General features: G+C 40.0%; 1 protein-coding gene across 12 annotated transcripts in view; it reads right to left on the reverse strand.

The window, feature by feature from the left end:
- Positions 1-23,384, reverse strand: part of LOC130179194 (rho GTPase-activating protein 12-like) — a 57,946-nt gene that overhangs the window by 28,075 nt on the left and 6,487 nt on the right. For all 12 annotated transcript variants that reach the window (XM_056392015.1, XM_056392006.1, XM_056392012.1 and 9 more), the window contains exon 2: positions 20,829-21,600. In XM_056392015.1, the coding sequence (XP_056247990.1) occupies positions 20,829-21,527 (699 nt within the window). In that variant the 5' untranslated portion in view covers positions 21,528-21,600. The remainder of the gene's footprint in view (positions 1-20,828; positions 21,601-23,384) is intronic.

The raw sequence follows: 23,384 nt of genomic DNA on the forward strand, positions 1-23,384 counted from the left end.
AACCAGATTAGTGACCAAGACAAAATGAATTTATTCTACTTTTATTCTGCAAATCTTAATTGGCTGCTCAAAGAAGCTGATAAAAACCCCAAAAAAACAGGCGACTGAGGGGCTGAAAACGTTAGTTTCCTCTTGTCAGATCACATTACAGCAGACACAGCTTCACTGTTGCGCAGCCTGACCCAGCTGGATCCAGTGAATGAGTTAAGACCAAGCCCAGCGGCGAGGAACAGGACTGAGTGTTATTCCTTCGAACACAGACATGGGTCCTTTAAGGCCATCAGTCCAAATGTGTGCGATGTTCGTTCATGGGCATGAATGAGGCTAGCTGCCCATTAACCCAGAGAACAAGGTAACAACACAGCCATGATGCTCTGAAGTTCAGCCCAGTGTAACTGACTGAGATAAAGGGAGACTAAGTGGGGAGCAGTAATTATCTAAGTGGACTTTATTATTCCAAAAATACCACACCGCCTTGAGGGAGGCCACCGGCTGAAGCAAAGTCTGTCAAGAAATGTCTTAAGACACATTTTGTGAACATAAATGGTTGCCGCTGTGCTGCTTTCTAAGCTGTGCCTCCTTCAGAATGACATAATGACAACAGGAACCAACTCGGCTGAATAAAAACTTGGTAATGCTTCATTTTACAGGTCTGCAATTTCCTAGGTAGTTTACCAGAAATAAGTTTGTAATTTAGTACAAAAAAGGGACAATAATTCTGTTTTTGAAAGCTCAACTTAAATAAAATAAATTTATATTAACATTAAATATAAATACTATTGGAAATCCTTGTGAAACATATGTGAAATCTGTATTTTCACATCTCTGGGTTACACTAGCACTTAAATAGAAATGATTCATTGAGAATGTAACAACTGAAAAGTTTTTCTATTTTCCATATAGTGTAATTAGAACCAAATGACAGAGGTCTTTCCAAGACATTTCTAGAAGATAATGGACCTGTAAATTAAAAGAAATAGTCCACTGACAGGAAGCAGGTTATTAGAAATAATTGACAGGCAGAAACTCCACAGCTCCTACACACAAAACAGTGACAAAGATCCCCCCCAAAAAAAAAAAACCCTGAGTGACCTTTTATTTGGGCAATATGCAACTTCCTCCCTTTAAAGTATAACTCTAATGTGACCAACCTCCTTTTTTGTTTGCAAAGTCACACGGTGTGCCCATTATTTCCAAAGTCTGTTACTGCAGCACCTGACTTCCCTTTGCTTTGAGCCTTTTGGTCTACAGCCTGAGTAAACAAAACAGTAGGTTTGTAAAATCACAATCAACACAGAAGGTTGAAAATGACACATGGAGCTTTACAGTTTACAAACAGCAAGCCAAGGCTAATCTCTGCTGTTCGAGCCTGGTTACTCCCACACATTTGCATATAGAGAGCACATTAGCGCAAGACAATCTGCTGCCTCTATCAAGAGTTTTAAGGGAACTCTGTTTCCCTTTGTCTGTTTGGTTCACTACTTTCTGACATTTTATAGACCAAATTATTACTCAATAAATAAAGACAATACAATCTACAAAGAAAATAATTGTTAGTTGCAGCCCTAGACCCCCAAGACTTCAGTCCAGAGCTGCTATCTGACCATAAAGAGCGGGAATGTAAAGTTATAATCAGAATAGCCATTTTTGTTTACTGAAAAGATGAAGATCTGTAATTCTTCCTAGAACAATATCATGGACCCCTGTAGGTCCAGAGCCCCACAGCAATAAACACAAACACCATTCCAACATCAGCCTTAACGCTTTAGGTCACTGCCCACAACTGTTTCTTTCCACTTCTGAACTCATAAGAAGCCACTTTCTTTTCCTCACTGCATTAATAATGGCTGTGAGGTCAAACGTGTGGGTGACAAGTCAAATGACTGCAGGGCAGATGAAAGAAGATGAAGGTCTGAGGGACTGTGGGCGGCCTACATACAATGTGATGACTCCACTTTGACATTATGGTTCCCCATTGAAGTGACATCAAAGGAGTGAAATGGACAAACAAATGGGATACAGGAGATGTAAGCTGAAAGACTCAAGCAGAGAATATTGTTCTCTTCATAGAAATGAACTGGAGTTTTCTTTTCACATTATGAAATAGATTCTGAAAAAAAGCTTTATAAGGCTGAACAAACAATGGAAACACTAAACGTCATGTATCCAAGGCACAGACGCAGCAGCCGGACCTCATAAATGAGTGGGCACTGGAAAAGAGTGAGTCACGCTTGAGACATGACACAAGTGGCTTTTTCACTGACACCATAAATCAAGGCAAAACCCAGAAATTAAAGGATTACTGTATGTGAGAAGAATATATTACAGAAGAGGGAGAATTAAGTTACAGCAGCACTAACCCTGATGGCATACTGGGAAACAAATCGAATTACCAATGAAAGAGGTTAGAAAAAGCAGTCTACAGTAGTCTACAGGCCAAGTTAAGTTGAGACCAGTTTACCAGCAGCAGCTAAAAAAGCTTCAGAAGCAGATAAAATCAACTTTTTCTTCATTTGCCTGGTATTAATCTCACCATTCAGTAGCCTAGAGCAAAACCAGATAACAGATAAAGTACTGTAGGTATGTTAAGGTTTGTTTATATAGCACTTTTAAAAATAAAAGTTACAGCGTGCTTCATGATAAAAACATTAAATAGGCAGAATTGTAACAAACATCATAGCAACAGTAATTAAAAGCCAAAATACATACAAATAGCTCAGTGCCAAATTTAATCTCCGTTTCTTACACTGTTGCAATTTCAGTGGAAAAACTGTCTGTATTTAAGAGGTCAGAGCAGCCCTGGCCTGATTGGGTTAACTAGGTTACTGGCCTGACATTTATATAGGACGTTCCTAATGATGGACCCAGTTGTATTTTAAGCTCAGGTTTATTTAGAAACGAACAGGCAGATATGGGATGAGGTAAGGCAATTTAATTTCTTATACTTCCATTGCAGATAAAAAGTAAGTTAGAAGTTGTTAGTTTATAGTCTAGAACAGACTGGGAACACCAGCAGAGCACTACATGCCTTTAGGACCAGGAAGGTAATTGGCAGTTGTACAACTGGAGCCAAAGATACAACAACTCTTCGGATTTGATGTAGAGACAGAAACAGTCTAACACATAGTCGCCTTAACCTGATTTACCTACACATAATGGAAACTCTTCTTACATTGTCTGCACTCGTTCCATTGCTCTTTTCTGCTGTAATGAAGTAGATGTGAGTAAATCTGTATCTCTGTCAGTCCATGTAGGTTAGCCTTGTGTGGATCATCATGTATCCCAGTTAAACCACAGGGCAGTGCAGAGAGCTGCCTCCAGAAAACAGGCCAACACTACAGTATTTTCTCAGGCAGGTCACTTTGCAAGTGTTATTTTTTCAGTTTGGTTAGGATTCAGTCATGTGTGGACTTTTCCAAAAGAGCTGCAGCTGGATAATGTTTCCAGTACAGTTGTATTTCATTTCATAGCCATTTCCTTGACTAATTAAGAGGTGTGGTCAGCAACTGTGGTTCACAAAAGCTGGTGTGAAAACCCGAGAAGTTAAATATACTGAATAACAGCACAAACTGTCTCCTTCTCTGTGCATCTTCTCTCCCATGTTATCTTTTATAGCTAATTTTGCAAACCCTCTCTGGGGAATCATGCATCGACCTGTCTCTGCACAACTTAAAGAATGTGGTGTAGAGGGAGAGGGAGAGGGAGAAGGAGAGGGAGAGAGAGAGAGAGAGAGAGAGAGAGAAAGAGAAAAGTAAATGTACTCAAATACTTTTCACCTCTTCCAGCTACACAGAAGAGGCCACGTGTCCCAGTTTCCTTGCAGCCGCATGCCTCGACAGCGCACCTCTTTATGGAGGAGGAGGAGAGTAAAAGGGCAGGTATGAGGAAGACATGAGACAGGAAGACAGATCCCCCTGGCTAAGGATGATCCTACAGTCATGTGCAAAGAAAAGCAAAGACAAGGAAAGCCCTGGTGTTTGCAAAAAGAACTATAAGATAAACTTTTAAGTAAACACTATTCAACTATACATGAGCTATCTAATATCCCACTGTCGTAACCATATTCAGTGATGATGATAATGTAATGTCTCACATATTTATGTGTCACAAAATACATATAGAATGCATTAATATGAGCTACAACGCCACATGGAGAAACACAAAGAAGTTGTATTATTATAAAAATCACTTAATCCAAATGCATATGTAAAATTATAATATTACAACATTAGAATAGCACCTCATCCCAGCTGTTCCAGTTGGGGCGCTTCAGTAACCAACAAAGGACACTGGTTGTACTGGGAAGATTCTGTATGTGAGGCAGGGCGTGTGTTCAGACAGCCAACCCTGGATAAATAAAAGTAAAAGTGTGGGGAATAGAGGAAAGTGGTACAAAATGAACACAAAGGGGAAAAAACTGCATTGCCCAGGCGTTGTCAGCTGCTGTCTTCAAAAATGACTCCTGGCAGTTTTCCATCCACTGGCTTCCACTCCGGGGATGAAGCAACGTGGAGAGAGGAGCCTGAGATATAAACTGCTGGCTGTGATTGCTTCAATGACCATGCAAATCTCGCAAGGTCATTCTGATAGGAATGCAGGGAGGCAGGGAGGTAAAGGGAAAAACAAAAGTCTCCAACAGTTATGCAGCATTGAGAACAATTCCACAGGGAGCTCTGAGAAAACATTGAACCAGACTGCTGTTCACCCCAAACATGTTCCAGCCTGAACCGAAGAGTGAGAATTTGCCAAAGAAGCACTTAGGATAGTGTAACAAAAAAACAAAACAAAAAACAAAACATTGCATTAGTGAAGGAAACCCAAGATTAACACAGACCTAAAGGGTATCCACTAGGCTGCAGAGGAAATAGCTTCCCATGAATGAAAAAGAAATACAGATGCAGCAAAAAGTCAATATTTGTGCTGAAACAAACATGGAGGGTTTTTGGTGCACAGCCCTGAACTTGAGCAGACCTGAACAGATCAAACTCCTACATCACAATGTGTATCTTGTTGTTGTCTCGTTGACTAAGACGTACTGTTCTTCACAACAAAGGGCTGGTAGAGATTGTAAACTCAATCTGATAAGTGTTCGTTTTCTCCATGAAAGATCCCAAACTGTCTGTCCAATCTGGGAACAACAGGATCTATAACAAAGTGGGCCGAGAACCACGAGCCGCGATAGACAGACAATCTGAAAGGTTGTTAAAGTGATAGTTTGGGTTTTTTGACATCGGGTTGTGTGAGGCACTTATACATAGTCAGTGTTTTACCTGCAGTAGATTTGGATCGGTGCACTCTCAGTTTGGGGAAACAGGCGAGACTTTAAAAAATGCCAACCGAAAAAAACGGAATCTACTGCAGGAACCTCATACTCATACCTCATGACTATCTACTTTTAAATCTTAAATACCTTTTTAAAAGCTTTATTTGACATTGACCCAGTTATACTTGTGCTCTGACCTTGATGATAACCTTTTAGATGCCGATGGGTTTTAAATCACTTGTCATCTATTTTCATTACTTACTGAGAAAAATTTAAATAAAATGCTGGCATCTCTGTTCTGACTGTGTCCCTCAGCTACAGGACACAGTCAGGATGATCTTTCACGGCTTCTCTCTGCCTGAACACATTTTACCTCCATCAAAGCTCATAAAAAGACAAAACCAGAGCTGTAGATGTTTCATATTGGTTAGACTTAGTGTCTCGATCTCGATGCACCTTTACTCTATTACTGTGTGAAGCAGAGGAGCAAGGACATGGATCAGATTCAGCTCAGACTTAAATGATTATAAATGACCAGAATACAGTGAGCAGAGGGCCCGGCACAGAGAGGGTTTGTGAAACTGACAGTTTACAACATGCATTGTGTGATTCGACTTTGTATTCATCAAGGCACACTAAAATCCCACTGTCCTTGGGAAACAAAATGCTTGCTTTTTCCTATTCAGAATACCAGGCATTCACTGGGCCTGAACCTGTATTTCTGGTCGTGAATGCAAATGAACAAAAGTGTACATCACGTCTCTGGTTTCTCAGACAGCAAACCTGAGCAAGGCACAGAAACCTGCTCACGTCCAGCCAGTTCATCAAGACAAAGGTGGGGGTCGCAGAGGTTTCTCTTTGTGATTTAAGTGGATTGTACAGATAACTACAACAGCACAACATTACGGAGATAATGTGAAATGGTCTATTACCTCTGTTTAACACTTGTTGTAAATTATCAGATGGCAGGAGTAAGAGGAAGAGGAAAAGGAGCAGGAAAGAAGAGAGACAGGCAAGTCTCCTAGAACAATCTACTAATCTAATCTGAAATGGAATTATCCCAGGGGCACAGTCCAAAATGGAAGTTAAGGAGCTTTTACCCTGCAGGAGAGGAACAGACATTAAATCAAGGAGAGCTGACAATGTGCAGCCAATTCCCCAGCATGACTCTGCAGGTCCATCTACTCATTCTGTAATCTCTGTCCTTCTATGTTCTTCCACAGAATTTCAATCACTGTGTTCCAGACAGTGCATGTGAAAGCTGATTTCTTTACAGATCATGTGAAATGCGCAAATTGTTCAGGATTCAGGCAGCGGGGGGAGTAGCAGACACTCATGGCAGCACAGCTGCTTAATGGCTGTTTGACAAATAAACAAAAAAGCTGCCGAGCTAGGTTTGAACTTGTAGCTATGCAGTTAAAGGTTCAGCTATTACACCACACTTCAAGTTACTACCATTATGCAGAGGAGTGAACACTTGAGCAAATACTTCTAATACTCGCCTAAACATGTCTCAGCTAATTTATGATTAAACTCCAAAGAAGGAGGCCTTGAGCTATGAAGAAACCCTGAAGCCTGTTCCATGTCAAGTACATCAAAACCTTGAAAAGGCTAAGACCAGTAAGGTTATGATGAATCTGGAGAAAAGCAGCTGTGTCATTAAGTTGTAGTTGCATCATATCTAAACAGCCTTGACAGCTTGAACTTGTCATTCACAAAGAGCCAAATGTTTATATCTGTCTTAAACACATTCCACCTCACTCCGGCCCTAATATGCTAACACAACAACACAGTAGATGTAGATGATCAGCTCTTGGGGTTTCACCCGACTGTCTAAAAAAAATGTGCCAATAATCAAGAAGCACATGCACAACTATAAATTCTCTGCCAGTGCTGAGAAGCAATAATATGCAGAGAAAGATGAAAAAGTAGCCACACATCTCTTTCCCAGCTCCACTTTGATTCAACATGGACACGACTGGCAGGATGCAGGTACTTTTTTATCTTGTTGCAAAAAACATAAAAAGTGACACATTACTGTGAGAAATGTGTCACTTGGATCTGTATTTTTTCTAATTTCTCAACCTGTATTCAGTGTCCACTTTATTAGGTACACCTGTACAGTTCATGCAATCCAACTGTTCTGCCTTTTTAAGTCTACTTCCATGAGGACTGTAATGACCATTATAAACTTGGTAAAGATGAATGTAATATCAGGCCTTTATATTGGACTGCATTAGATTGTAAAGGTGTAAATTTTAAAGGAGTGGAGACAAGGTGTGTCAATACCTCACTTCACTAATCCTGACAGTGTTGGAGTCTTGCTCAAACCGGGGAACAGGACTGTGCACATGAGCTCTGATGACATGATTTATACATAATCACAGGTTTATATGTAACTAGAGGTATATTTATGATGAAAAATTAGAAACAGTAGGGTCCAACATAATGGTGTGATGACCTGGGGCCATTAAAAGTTTATGCAGGGCAAGTTGTCTCAAGTTGAGTCATACACATTTGCACCCTAGCGTCATTCATCCATCATATGTTACAAATTGTGCATTGTGCAAAAATGTCTGAGACAGACACATACAAGGCTATGAACAGATGGGCTTTCTACTGTCATGGAAGCAGCAGTTCTCCTGGAAAACAGCTACTGCGATATGTTTTGTAAAGTTTGCCGCCGATTTGCCCCTGCAAAGGCCGATCAAGGGGGTTCGTTTTTTTTAAAAAGGGACTGACGATTATTGAAAACAACTGCTTGACGTGCATGACAAAAGTAGGAACCACAATGTACGCTAGCCAAGAGGACAACCCGTCATCAAACCAGCTTAACATCTGGGCTAAATGGGCAAATACTGATAGTCACCAGCGAATGGAAAGGTATATTAACATAGCCCACCACACCATAAAAAGTGAACATTGTTCTATTCATCCATATTTGCTGTAAAACTATCAGAAACTATTGAATTATTAAATATGGAAAATAGAATTACTTTACTGGGTCACTGAAAATATACAAGGGGCCAGAAAAACTTAGATCCAGTGGCCAAGTGGGAAGTGGACCAAGTGGAGAAAAATGTTACGTTGGACACTGAACAGAAACCGAAGCTTTCATGAGCCTTACACCAGCGCTGGAACAAAGCTTAAGCACAGATGATCCTGTCATTGATCCCTGACCAGTTCATATTACTACCATTTACACACTGTTATCCTCTGCCCTGTGTAATTGCAACATCACTGTAATGACCAAGCTTGGAGCCATACGGCAGAGCTCCATGTAAAGGGTTTAAAAAACAAACAAAAAAAAAAAACCTAATTTACTGAAGATGCAGTGACCCACTGACATCAAGCCTTGAACTTGTGACCCACTGTAAGCTCTGGCAAGAAAGTATGTCGATGTAATTGAAGACTAAACCAGCCCAACAAACATTGTCCTCTTTTGAGCTCTAGCTGCAGAAACCAACACAACATACGAAGAACTTCACATGTTCCCAACTGTACATTCTCTATATGTTCCACCATTTGTTCTCCTTATGTTAGTAATGGTACGGCAAAATGACAACAACACCGTGTGAAAAAATTATCTACATGTCACAGATGAATGAAATGCATGCAGTTTTCAAAACAGATGGTATAAAGTGTTTTACAAAAACAAAAAAGATAGAAAAAAGATTTACAAAATACAAGACAATATATAAAAACATATGGGCAAAAATCGAGGCAGCACAAGTAAGTCTAATGCCAGTTTCCTCGTTTGGAAAAGTAACCAACCAATCAGAGCTTTGTAGACAGTAAGAATGGGAATGTGATTTTTCTGTGCCAGAGCCAAAACAATGGCTACATCCACAATATAACTGCAACAGAAGTGTCGGTATGAGTGATGCAGCTGTATGTAAGTAAGTCGACTTGCAAAAATACAACCTCAGTACATTTCCCTGTTCTCTTTGAAACGCTCCTTGCAACTGTTACAGCTGCTTCTGTGTCAATTGAAAATGCCACGAACGGCTAGTCATTGGTTAGGGTGAAAGAAATGTCAACCCCCACCCAAATAAGACTAGCTATCAAAGCTCCACTGAATAATTGAGTGAAACAAGATAAAACTATATCTTGTCTGTAGCAGTAATAAGCTCTTTAATATCTTTTTAAGCACAGATAAGATTAAGATTTCTTATAATCTGAATGATCAAATTCATTTCCTGAACTTTTCCACATCTATAAGCCACATCTGCTTTGTTGAAAGAGGTACGACACAATAATCAGATCAAAACTAGACTAAATGTAAGACCAGGAATGTAGTTCCCATGTTGCCAAGTTAATCATCTCTGACTCTGAATGTCACTCTGGGCAAAGTGCACACATAGACGGTCCTTTCTACTGGCAAGTGAGAAATTATAGACTGCACTGTCATCAGCCAGACAAGCATGAGTACACATGGGCAGGGCCACAAGCAAACCTTTATTTATATTGGACCGGGAGATTATATGGTGCAAACGGTTCTCTGTCATTTAGTGGCTGCTCAGATATACATGTTGGTTTGGAAAGCACTGATCTCACTTTACAAAGAGTCTTTGAACAGTTTGCAATAACAAAGAGCCCTCTTCACATGTGTTAAGATCTGTGTGTTATGTTAACTTAAGAGTCTAAAGGTATATCTTTTAAGAGGTATATTGTTTCTTTAGGTGCTCGTGTGGGCATTCACTTTTTTGCAGGCATGTAATAAGAGAGAAAACGGGGAAAAAGTAGGGAAAGGGTTTGCCAAACTTTCCTCAGTTGAAGACAGATGGTGTACAACATTAAGTGGAAAAAAAAAAAGAATAATAATATTGTTCCTAAAAAGAACCTTTAAGTGAGTAAAGCCATATTTCAAGACAAAGAGGTAAGTTTACACTCAGCACCTTTGTCTATGAAAAATAAAGCACTGTGCACTTTATATGTTAACAGTTATTCTACCTGTGTAGAATGAAAGCTACAGTAGAAGTGAAATCCAAATAAACATCCCAGAGTACTCTGTCCTGTCTGCCACTCCACCTCCTCCTCTTCCTCTCTCTCTCCCATCATCTCTGCTGCCCTGAGCTCGTCTCACCAGCCAGCTGTCTAAACAAATGTTACGTAGCCAGCACTTACGTAATGAAGCATGGCAAGTGCTTAGCGCATCCTCTTAGCTATCCTGTCGCATGCCATCACCAGTTCAAACATCTCGGGATACAGCTGAGCCTCCCGTCTGTTCCTTCAGGATACGGATTTTATGGATTCGGTAAAAAAGTAGCCGGGCTCTCGGCAATCAATGTTATGGATCACTGTAGGCACTCATGCTGAACGAATGGATAATAAACACACGTCTGCCCTGAGCTTGTGAACAAAAGCTGCAAGATCAGCTGCTGTGTGTGTGTGTGTGTGTGTGTGTGTGTGTGTATGTGTGTGTGTGTGACAGAGAGAGAGAGAGAGAGGGAGGGATTGAGGGAGACAAAGACTGAGAATGGGGCAGAGACAGAAATACAGAGCTGAGAGAAAATAGTCACATAAGCTCTGAGTGCGTGTATGACTGAAAGCTTCAGTAGATAACTTTAGTGCTCAACACTCTCTGCTTGCATGACTGGGATCAAAATATCAGTGCAATATACAGTAGCATGCATAATAAAATTTAGAACAGTCAGCATTTCATGTTAAGATAATTCCCTTAGAGTGCAACAATCACTGAATGCAACAGTGCCATACATGTGTGCATGTGTGTGCTAAAGAGCTTCCTGCAGCCTGAAAAGCTTTGCTATGAGTTACATCTTGTTGGAAATATCTACAGGCATTGGTCGCTGTGCAGTGCATTACTTTGATACAACAGAATACATTAGACTGAGGGCTGTGCTGACTTGGCAAAAAAAAAATGCACATGTAGCTGTATGAACGGATCGACTTGTGAGGCATCTGAAGTTGACTGTTTCTTTATTTTTGAGGGTCCCTGCTGCAAGCACACATGCACAGATAAAAAAGCTGCCTTACCGTCTCATTCTCATCTGGGTACATGCTGTCCTGTGGCTGAGTTGCTGCTGCAGAGGAATAAGTCTTGTAGCCAGCAGTGCTGACGCTGAGGACGCCGATGATGCAGAGAAACACAGCACACCTCTGCCTATTCACAAACTCTCTCCCTGACTGACATGTCACTGTGGCAAACCAGATAATGTCACTCTGAGGCCCTGCACACACTCATACACACACACTGACTGTTATTCACTCACACGTTCTTACATAAACAGAGAGAGAGAGAGGGAGAGCAAGAGAGCGAGAGAGCTCAGAGCACAGTGATGCTTGCTCTCCCTGAGCTGCCACAACACACACTGCTTGACCTGTGCTCCCATAATGCTGCTCTGCACAACACACACAAGGCAGGACACCCCAGCTGACATAATAACCAACATGCATGTCCATGTGCGCGCGCTTCAATTGGACATCCAATTGAAGCTCCCAGAGGGATTAAGGAAAGCTCCATAAAGTGAGGAACTGTGCCCCCTGCCCCCCACACACACTTTTCTTCTTTGTCTCTAATCAAAGAAGCTATACACGACATAGTAACGATTTACACTGGATTATCCGTGATAATCAGTACCAAGGATATTTATTATACTACTGACAGTTGTGTTTTTTAAACCTTCCTGCTCATCTGGAGTCTAACTTCCCTCAGTCAGGATGAGGATTATCCCTCCTGCACCTCTGGAAGGTATCAGTCTACAGTGTGACAAGTAAAGCCTTCTGTGCTTGATCAGCATCTCCCTAATCAAAGTCTATTTCTGAATTACAAATCCTCTGACAAAATTCCCACTATCTTCAAATGCAGATTAAGTTTGGGTCTGCACATGACGGTAAACAACACCTCTGGGTTCTTTGTCAATGGTGATACGTGATGGTATTAAGGACGCACTAATCTGATACACTGGATCAATATTGGACTAATACTGACCTTATTAAGTGGATCAGGGACAGACCATGATGTGACCAATCCACATTAAATATAGTTTCTTTGTCAGCGTCATTATAAAATTCTTTTTTTTTTTTGAGGAAACCAAGATCATATTTTTACTGGGACAGAAAAGTTGGATCCAGGGAAGGTATAAGGTGCAAATTTATGAATAAACAACAAGTGTATGTTTCATTACATCATGTATATGTCTGTTAATATTACTGTTTTATCCAAAGAAAAGCAGATAAAGAGTCAACCAGTGAGCAAGACATTTGAAAAAATGCTAATGAAATGCCTTCACTGATCACAAATATACCTTCTATAGCTATAAGTAGCTCTCACTGTAAAAGCTGTGGCTGTATTGCACCACTACATGTAGTGTTGGCAATAAGCAGGACAGCTTTAGGCAATAATGGCTTTACTGTCTTTGTGCAGCGGTGATGAAGTAAGCACCACAATTACACAGTTAGTTGATTCTCTGGATTAGCCAAAATGTTTCTGGTCTGAGTTATCAGACTATGTGCCGGAGCCGGTGAATTTTAAATAAAGGCAGGAAAAAATGAAAGAAGAGAGTGATAAAGAAAGACAGACACACAATGTGAGGGTGTCAAACCCGGCTTGAGTCCTGCTCTGTTACACAACAGCCAAACTTACTGCAAAGCAGTGGGTCAGCTGCCAGACCGCCTGAAGCCGTGTCTGTGTGTGTGTGTGTGTGTGTGTGTGTGTGTGTGTGTGTGTGTGTGTGTGTGTGTGTGTGTGTGTGTGTGTGTGTGTGTGTGTGTGTGTGTGTGTGTGTGTGTGTGTGTGTGTGTGTGTGTGTGTGTGTGTGTGTCCCAGGTTGAGAAGAGTACAGAACAGTACTATAGACCCCTCTGGGCTTCTTCATAACATTGGTGATGAGCACAGAAACAGGCACTACCACAGACTGCAGTACTCCACTGAGACTCTCCTGCTTTATCCCAAATGAACTGCTGTTTGCTGACAATGATGTTCCTGAAAGGAGACATCTGGGATGTCATTCTGAGGCTCAAATCCCAAAACACATCTGAACCCACAACAGAATCAGGGAAATATGTGTACCAAAGATTACATTTAAGGGCTAAAACAGACATCTTTTTTTAACAAATCAATTAAATTATTTAAGGCAAAAATGCCCAATTTGTATTTGTTTTTTGTCTTCACATTCATCTTACAAGATACTACATTGACTTTCTTTGGTTCAAAAATGTCACCATGGGCTTTTGGAAATTGTGATGGCCATTACTTATGTTTTTTGCCATTTCATGAGCCAAACAATGAATTGATTACTCAAGAAAACTCTCTCCAGATTAAGAATAAGGCAAATAATTGTTAGCTGCAACCCTAATAAACAGCATGCCATTGTGCTGACAATCACAGTCATCCGATTGGCTGAATAGTGACCCAGATGTGAGAGAAGTAGGTTTGTGACAAAAGGGCACCTCTTGTAATCCACAAACAATCTGGCAGGAAACATGACGGAGTGAGATAAGATGAAAATGAAAGAACATAAACAAAGACCTGAGGTTAGAAAAAAAATCATGAAAACAATTTCAGCAAATGTAATAAGAGTGGTGAGTCTGGGAAAGTGTGTTGACTGCTCATATAATTTTAGCGTCACTTACACTCCCCTTCTGTCAACAGTTAACATCACAGTGCCCCTAAGCAAGGCATTTAATTGTTGCAATGTTGCTGTTAATTAGCCAGCACCAGAAGCATGCGTGTGTGTGTGTGTGTGTGTGTGTGTGTGTGTGTGCGTGTATATGAACAAATGTGCATGGATATGTCTGCTCATGTGTGTTTTTTGCATCAGTGTTTTCAACAACTTAATGTACAACATGGTGTGGCAATGTAAAGAAAAACACATGCCAACTCCACTTCCTGCCACACTAAGTAATCAAGAAATGAGGAAGTGTTTCCTCCAATCAATCATACTGCTGAGAGTCATTAGAGGTTTTTAGTTGATTACAGCTGTCAGAAAGAACGATGGCGCACTGCAGGGTTCAGTTAGTGTCACTTACTGTGACAATCAAAGATGTGGGGTACAGAGAGGGGGCCAACTCTAAAGTGTTGGTTACTTTCACAAGTGAGACACTAATGTTTCTATTAATATCTTTGTGATAATACAGTGTAAAAATATGGTTTAAATGTTTTAAGAATCTGTAGACTTTACTTTGAATGTTCTTGCAAGATTATTTGTGACTCATAGCCTATAAATTTTGATTAAAGTAGAGTGACAGAACTCACTACGACTCAGTGATATTACAAAATTTCATATTAGGCTTATATTATCCATTTATCTACTATTTTACTCATATATTGCACTATTTTTTATGAACCTATAGACTTTGTAAAATCCATTTCAAGCATCATCAGTAAAGGTATGTTTTCACATGATATTTGAAGAATTTCAAAACCCAGGCTTCAATTCTTAGCATTTGGGCAAAATTTGCACAGTGGTCTGAAACAAAAAAAAGGGGCCTCATTAAAGAAAGAGCTGAGATTGTTCTGAAAACTGTGATATCAAACACTTGACTATTATGTTACATACAAGTACCCTTTAAAAGGTGGGTTTAAGAAATAATGTAGAAATCGAGAAAATGCCCTTAAAAACAGCTAAAAACAGTGTGTAAATGAACAACTGAGTTACGAAATTCAAATTTTCATGTTTCAGATGATCTGCTTTTTTGGTAATTACAGACTTTAAAAAACTGTTTCTATATTAAAACTTAAGACTTTCTCAAGACTTGCAGATAGCCTGCAAATACACAGAAAAAGACAGAAGTTCAGGTTAAGTCCAGTTTTTGCAGAATAACTGTCTCAGGTTAATGATGAAGACAAAAAAGTAGGAGGGGAGTTGTGGTTAGTCTAGGGCTGAGCTATAACACTGATATTGACAGTCAAGGTACCAAAACATCATGCTAAAGGTCAGACTCAAACAATATCAATGGTAGGCACCATTTTTTGTGTAGTTACAAAGAATTACAAAGTGTTACATGCCTGTTAGGTGATGTTATCAATCTGAGCCTATGTTTGTGCTAATGTTATTGAGAAGAGATGGAAAAGAAAACAAGCTTGTGAAACCTTGATTAGGATTTTGTCTGTTTAGAGAATGTTTTAATGTTTTAATGCTTTTCCCTTTTTTTTTCTTTTTTTCCACACACACTCATGTTAGCCTGGTGCTCGAGTCATCTAATCAATCATAACATGCTATAGACTTTCAATCAACAAGTGGACTTAACTAACAAGCAAGTTTCTCTAATGTGTCCTTTAAGCTCATCTTGTTCAAACAGGCATGTTTTCAACTGGCCAACATTTTACATGAGGAATACAGTGTAATGTGTCAGTATGATCTGTTTGCCTGTATAAATGAATGATTCAAATTCCTGCTCATTTATTGTACAGAATGGTTACATTTGTTGTGGTTCATCATCGCCTGAAATGAGTAAAAGTTTTGTAATTAATATAAGGAAACCAAATAACATTGTATTATTCATACATCAACATTAAAGAATCACTGGCTTGTTTGTTTAGCATATAGTATATAAACTAATTTAAGGTAGTGTCTTCTTTTATTCTGTATTCTGTAGATTTATTTTAGATTTAGTTATTCCCCACATTAAGAGCCAATGTCTCCAGCTGCTTTTTTAATATTATCTTTGTAAAGCTAGGACTGCACTTTAGAGGTTCAAATATTTTTATACTTCCCCTGTAAATTTATCCTCATTCACTCCAACAGTTACAAGACCAAAGATTAAGGTGTGCTATCACATGACAAGAGAAAAAGTCAGGGTTCAGCAGCCACGAGTTGACATTCGAGGGTGAGTGTTAATTTCCTAAACTAATTATATTAGGTTCTTACATATAGAGCTCACAGTATATATATACTCTGTGTTTCTCACAAGTGCTGTTGGACTGTTATGATCCTAAAGGGAGGAGAGATGATGAAAAGCAGAATGGATGAGGCAGTGCAGTGAAGCAGCAAATTAAAACACACTGAGACCTTGACAACCATTATATTCAGTGGCTGGAGGGAAACGTCTGCTTCAGTGGATACAATGTCCAATCCACCGTGGCCAGGGGGCTTCAAGACGTACTGAAACTATCAGGTGATATCTCAGCTGGTAACTTCAACATTTTCCAACTAAGGATCAATGGCTGATGGGCTTATAAAGAAACTCGGTACAAATGTTGAGACAGCTCTCTGAGGGTTTTCAAACATGTCTGCACTATTTCTATTATCATTACTCTGTGCCGGAGAGAGCCAGAGCAAGAGGAATATTGTTTTCCCGGTTGTCCGTCTGTCCGTCCATCCCATTCTCGTGAACACGATATTGCAATAACTTTTTGACAGAACCTCTTCAAATTTGCCACAAACATTCACTAGGACTCAAGGATGAACTGATTCAATTTTGGGGGTCAAAAGGTCAAAGGTCAAGGTCCCAGTGACCTTACAAAATGCAGTTTTGGCCTTCTGAATGCAATATCTCTGCAATGCCTTAAGGGAATTTCTTCAAACTTGGTAAAAATGTTCACCTGAACTCAAGGACTTTGACTTTGGTGGCTAAAAGTCAAAGGTCAAAGGTCGCAGTGACCCCACAAAACATGATTTTGGCCTTGTGAAAGCAATATCTCCAGAATTCCTTGATAGAATCCCTTCAAATTTTGCACAAATGTCCACTTGGACTCAAAGACAAACTGATTAGACTTAACTCATTAGCCTTTACTCAAGACTTCACAGGGCAATTATGAAAAAATTTCACACAAATGGTTAATATTTAATATGACTTTGGATTAACAGAAATGTAAACTGAAACTAGTCTCAGTGGCAAAGGCAGACAACCATAAGGCGGTAATTCTAGTTTCTTTATTACTGTGTTGCAGCATGACTCCTCTGAGCTACGTGGTTTTTTGCTTTGGATGCAGTAAACAGAAACAAATGGGGTAGGAGATGCGGACAATGGTATGGGAAAAGCATCGTTTACCTTGACTATGTCTTTGTCTCATGTGTGTGTGATTTTTTACCAAACTTCTTCCCTTGCATACTGATCCCCAGTAACGCCCAAATTCAACCGTGGACCGAATGTCTAACATCAGCTAAAACCTGACCTGACCTAAACTGAACTGCCGGCAAAGACTCAACTCAACACTTCCTGGAGCTACTTCACAGAAAATAACTCAACACTTCCTGGAGCTACTTCACAGAAAATGCTATTATCAAACCCCTTTTACTTTGAAGAAGCAACTGAGAAGAAGTGTGGAGTTGGCATTAACAGCAGACGTTTGTCCCTTTGATCACAGAACAATTGCCTCCCTGGGATTTTTTTCTCAGGTGTTTTACATCATTTCATTAAATAGAATTACTGAAGAGTGGAAAAAAGCTCTCTGAACTAGCTGACTTGCTAATTGCGATTTTGCAAGCTCATTACCTCGGCCGCAACAGGAATAAAGTTTATTCAGAAGACACATTTGTACAATTGTCTCCTGCCTGCAGTGCCTCGTTTATGGAGGAGGGATGAATAAAACTGGCCTGTGCAGCGCAACTAATAAGCTATGATACTGATTCCACTGAAATGAATTGATTTACTCTTGAAATTTTGCCGTTTTCAGCTCTGGTGTGGCAGGGCAATCGGATGGAGAGAAAATAAATGGGAGAGAAATCTTCCAAATCAGTTCCATCATCAGAATTCATACAGCAGTATCTGAGATATTGCAAATGACAAAGAGATAAATGCCCATTTTGGGACACTGGTTAATATACTTTTTTTTTTTTAAAGATCACAGGAAGACAAAATACAACATCCCCAAACTGTCTGAGCTAACAAGGAATTGATGGCATAATCACAGCCACATAATCCAAATAGTTCAAAGGAATGAAGCCTGGAGCATGATGAGACAGTGGTGGCTGTTAAAAGTGGACCAGTCGGACAAGTAGTGACAAAGTAGTCCTCCAGTGCCAGGCCCAGTGCAGCAGATAGGAACCTGGCAAGGAGTTGTGCAACTGTGTAGGCACGCGGCCCAACCAAGTAGCTTATCACAAGGAGCTGCATGAGAGCTGGCAATAAGAAGCAAGGCCTGGCAGCTAGAAACACAAACACACAGCTCTACTCTTTGCATTTACATTGCTGAATGGTTTTGTGTGCAGTGAATCTCCCATTTTAATGGTCTCTTTTCTGTTCCCTTTAAAAAGGAATAGAGGCTAAGGTTATACATGAGCAGAGAAAAGTTGAGAAAAGAGATAAGAGGAGAGGCACGGTGTGCATGTTTTAGGAGGTCCTGACTCACACCTGTACTGTCATCACCAGCAGCACGAAGCCAGGACAGTGGAAAAACAAACAAGCAACCCACTGGAACTGGGACAGTTTCACATCAACAACACCCACCTTCTCTAGGACTATCGATTCACACCTGACCAAACAACAATGAATCAATAAAGCAACAAGATAGTGTTTACATTTCTGTCATTTACATGTCATTCCTGATACACACTGGATGAGTTGGGGATGAGGAATACTACATCACATAATTTCTTTCCTATAGCAGGACGCTTATAGTGCAGTGCATTATGACACCAAGGCAGTTTATAAAGTGAATATGACTATTTTCCTCTTGTATCGACAGAAATTAGCAACATAAATAAAACTTTTATAACATATGGAAAAGTCTAAATTTATTTGTTCAAGTTTAGTTGTTAGTGCCATGTAAATTCAGACATGGCAACAGGTGTCAAACTTTTTAATTTTGGTACTGGAGCTACCCTTTGTTATATATTTGGATTAGAGATTGTGCCTTTTACCATTTGTGATTGTGTAGCATAAAGCATTAGTACTGTTGCTGTGATTAAATTACATATTTTCTCTTGCCATGGTACAAAACTGCTTCACTCATTCACTGGAAAAGTGTCTACAGGAGGGAGAACCAGATTAAACTTTTGTGATAATTACACTTGTGGATCTAATGACCTTAAGTATGAGAAAAATGGAACATCATTTACTCATAGACAAAGCTGGACTGATTGTATACGTAACCAAAACAAGCTTGACAATTTTGACCTTCATCCTGCGATTTACATGGCACACAAGACAGAGAAAGGAAGGAACACCATTGTGGACTGAACGGCTTTCAGAGAGTTTACTGTACTGACTTTGAAAGTGTGTATGTTCACTTTCAGATAACCTTTAACAAACACATTATACTGAATCACAGTTACGTCATTGTGTGATGTATCACTCTGAAATCAGTGCTTCTGAATAAAAGCATGTGACAGAGTAGCTAACAGGGCTGCTGTCCCTGCTAACTTTGTTATGGCTGCACTGAAAAAGTCTAAAAGAAAAAGATGTAAAGTGAGTCTTTTTAGTTAGAGCAATGCTAGCAGAAAGAAAATTTTAGGAGTACTTTGGAGTGACTGAGAAAGACTGAATACAATATTTTTTATTACTTAATACTTTGAACAAAGTGTTGTGTGTTTTTTAATTAATTTTAATAGGGCTGCACAATTAATCATAATATAATTGAAAGAGCGATATGACCAAGTGCAATATCGAAATCGCTGCAAGTTATTGATCAAGGTAAAATATGTCACAACACTGTTGTGCATTGTTAACACCATAAGCGTTGTGATGCTACAGAGACGCCCTGGCCCACAAGTCACATGACTTCTCCAGACGTAAAGGAACATGTTTGTTTTGTACATGACCACAAAAAAATTATATCATCATTTTCATATTTTTTCAGTGAAAATTAAATGCAAAAATGACCATTCACGCTGAAATCGCAATATCTGCCAAAAATTAAAAGATTCAAAGTTGGAATCAGTGAAGTCTTCCAATGCAAATACTATGATACTATGGCAGAATTGATTTTTGTGACATACTAGTATTTCCACAAACTGTAAAAGTCCTATTCTATACGTGTGTAACCTGAACAGAACAATAACAACTCCGATCCCCTCCCTCCCACAGTGACACACAAAAAGAGGTCTACACCCAGTGGCAGCACCACACAGACCCGGTTTCTATTTTCTCACTGGCTTTTGTTCAGCAGCAGACTGAGCTAACAAGTTCAGGAACAAACACCCCCACTGACCAAACTCACATGTAAAGAGCTGCCTCATTTCACTGAGGCTTCCTGAATGAAGCTGGTTTTTCAACAGGAGAAAAATAAGCTGCACAAACCGTGGAGTGACAATTTCACTGTGACCTAGTGAACCATCTACTGACAGAAAATGTTTGATTTGAACTATCACCTGTACTATTAAATAAAAAATGTGGGCAGCAATAGACACTTAAGACTATTATAGAAACAGGCAGAAGGTGAACACAGAGTTTCACTGTAAGCATTTATTTTACATTTGTTCAGCTGCAAATGATAAAAATGAAAAAAAGATCACTGTAAGTATACTACAGTCCAGTGGATAAAACAGCTGTCTGCAGATACTGACAATTGTCTTAAATCAACAGATGGATGGGGACGGCTCCACTGCATGACCTGTGCAAATACTAGATGGAGCCAGGCATTGAAACAGGGTCCCAGAACCAAAATTAAAATATTTCGACAACAGCAAAATAAGTTTTTTTTAAATCTGTGTGACTTTACCTGGAGATGTTCAGTGGAAGAGCTGCTCAGTTCATCTCCAGACTCTGAGTCGTTGGTGGGTCTCTCCTCCCCAGCAGAGTCACAGTGTTGGGTGCTGTCCACATCCAGCGGGGCTCGGGCCATCTCTGGGGATCGGGCGCGGGTACGCGGCAGAGAGCCGTGCCCTCCTCTGTGGACAGGTTGGGGACCTCCACCGTGGACAAGAATCTCAGGCAGAGCTCGGTCATGGTCTGTGGGGGTGATGGGGGGGTGATGGTGGTTACTGTCCCTGCGTTGGGTGGGGGGACTGAAGTGCCCTGAAGAGGCAGTATGTGCGGAGGGTGAGCGGCGATAGCTGGACTCGTGTCTGTGAAGGTTCTCAGCAGACCGATTGTGGTATCCCAGATCCAGATTGGTTGGCTTTACCCAGAGTGCACCCCCACTTTGGGAAGGTGAGTTGCCGGTGGCAGCAGGTGGATGTGGGATGGGTTTAGGAGGTGGCATGAGAGCTTTGCGGACCTCTCGGACATACTGAGCAGGTACATAAAAAGCTTTAGTCCCCTCCTCTTTCTTCACCTGCCACCAGTCATCATTGGTTTTCTTGACCAGCATGTAGCATTCCCCCTGCCTGATGGTGATGATGCGGTCCTTGGACTTGTACTCATAGTCGTACTCCACCTCGATGTAGACCTGACCCGGGGCAATGGGCAGTTCCGCCATGACGCCTTTGACTGTCCACCAGGCAGCTCACCGCAACAAGCAGATGTTTATTAGCATGGCTTCATGAGCAGACCTGAAAAAATAAAAACAAACAGGGCTTTAAGTAAATATCAGCAAGTGAGCAAATTTACATTTTGTTACTTTCTAATATCAGTTCATATTCCATACTGGTGATCTAATCATACCTGGGCCTTGTTGGCTGAGTGCTTTAAAACATTGTATGTACCATGTTCCCTGTTGTGATCAGGCCAATTTTTCAAATTAAAGCAGCACACTGAAAATATTGAGTGATTCTTTCTGCTTCTGACTGCTGAATTAATTTCCTCCAAAAAGGCAAATTCACTGAACAGCATTTTCTTTTAGAGAAAAGATATTAGTATCCACTTCTGTTAAAAAATGTCATATTGTCTTTTCAAACACAAGACATTTTTAAAATGGCAAAGTGACATTACAATGAAAGTGGCCTTTTGTATGAGGGAGTTATCAGGAAGTACTTTAGTTTACTTTCCATTAAAAACCTAATTTTACACCTTAGGGAATAGAAGCTTTCGCAGAACACTGGGAAAAACAGTGGTAAACACTGCAGCAACATCAACCATCAACAGTCAAGGAAGAAACTAAAACTTAATTAATTGAAAAGTCCAAGGAAAAAGGCACTAAAGTAATGACAAAAACTTGTGATGACAACTCAATGAAAAGTTTAAGAAACTGATAATAGTATAGTTTATCCCTTGGTAATATACAGTAATTGGAAAAGATTCCTCTTCATTTCCTGTCTCTCTTACACAACATATACCACAACAAAGACACAGACAACCATGTCTTTTAAAGCCTAATACCCCTGTAACCCAATCAGGACAAATGAATAAGATACAAAGGGGGTTTAATCCTCTTCAGAGGCTGAATGTACAGAAGTCGGCTCAGAGCTCCAGAGCAGCACATAAGATCAGACAGAAGGAGGGGAGACATTAATGTGGATCACATGGTCTTCTTACACTACAGTATCTCTGTTTTTCTGGCTAACTCTGTCTTTCTCTTACTGTCTGGTAATGACAGCAGCTGAGGCATGCTGCTGCTGAGCAGAGAGATTAGTCAGATCACACAAATACTTTCCTGCTGAAGTCACATCTGTACACACACACACACACACACACACACACACACACACACACACACACACACACACACACACACACACACACACACAGAGGTGAGGCTGCAACACACCTTGACCAACCTAAACTTTGAAGTGTCTTTTTCTTTTTCTTTCTTTCTTTTTTTTAAATGTGCAAAACTCGACTGACAACACGAAGCATGTGATCGAGCCAAGCCTTAGTTTACATGGTTTGTCTTATGTGAAGTGAACTTTGAGGGCAGACTTGACTTCAATAATAATAATTATCCAACAGCCAAATAATGAGAAAAACAGAGCTCAGAGCTACGCTAAATGTTTCATTAAAGTTATAGTACACGTTTTGCCGGTGGGTACGAGTGTGACATGATGATATCTTGTCACATACTGCCTAAGGCTACCTCTGAGCATACACCGTTTTGACAGAAAAAAGGTACCACATTGCTACTAGTGTTAGCTGGAGCTTAAGGACTCAGGTAGTAGTCCTAGGAAAATAAATATTTCATCCTCTAAAAAGTTTAAGAGTTCAAATCTTAATCATGTATCTTATCTCTGTAGCTCTGTTTAGTTGTTTAGTGTCAGACTTTTATTTCATATATTAAGTTGAAATTCCCTCATTTTGTGGTTTTTATTATTTATAAATATGTTTGTCAGTAGTTTGAGATTATTTGTTTAAAAAAACAATTTCAGCTCTTGTTGAGAGGTTTTGGAGGTATGGCACAAGT

This window comes from Seriola aureovittata, chromosome 12 (genome assembly GCF_021018895.1).
Source record: "Seriola aureovittata isolate HTS-2021-v1 ecotype China chromosome 12, ASM2101889v1, whole genome shotgun sequence".
NCBI classification, from domain to species: Eukaryota; Metazoa; Chordata; class Actinopteri; order Carangiformes; family Carangidae; genus Seriola; species Seriola aureovittata.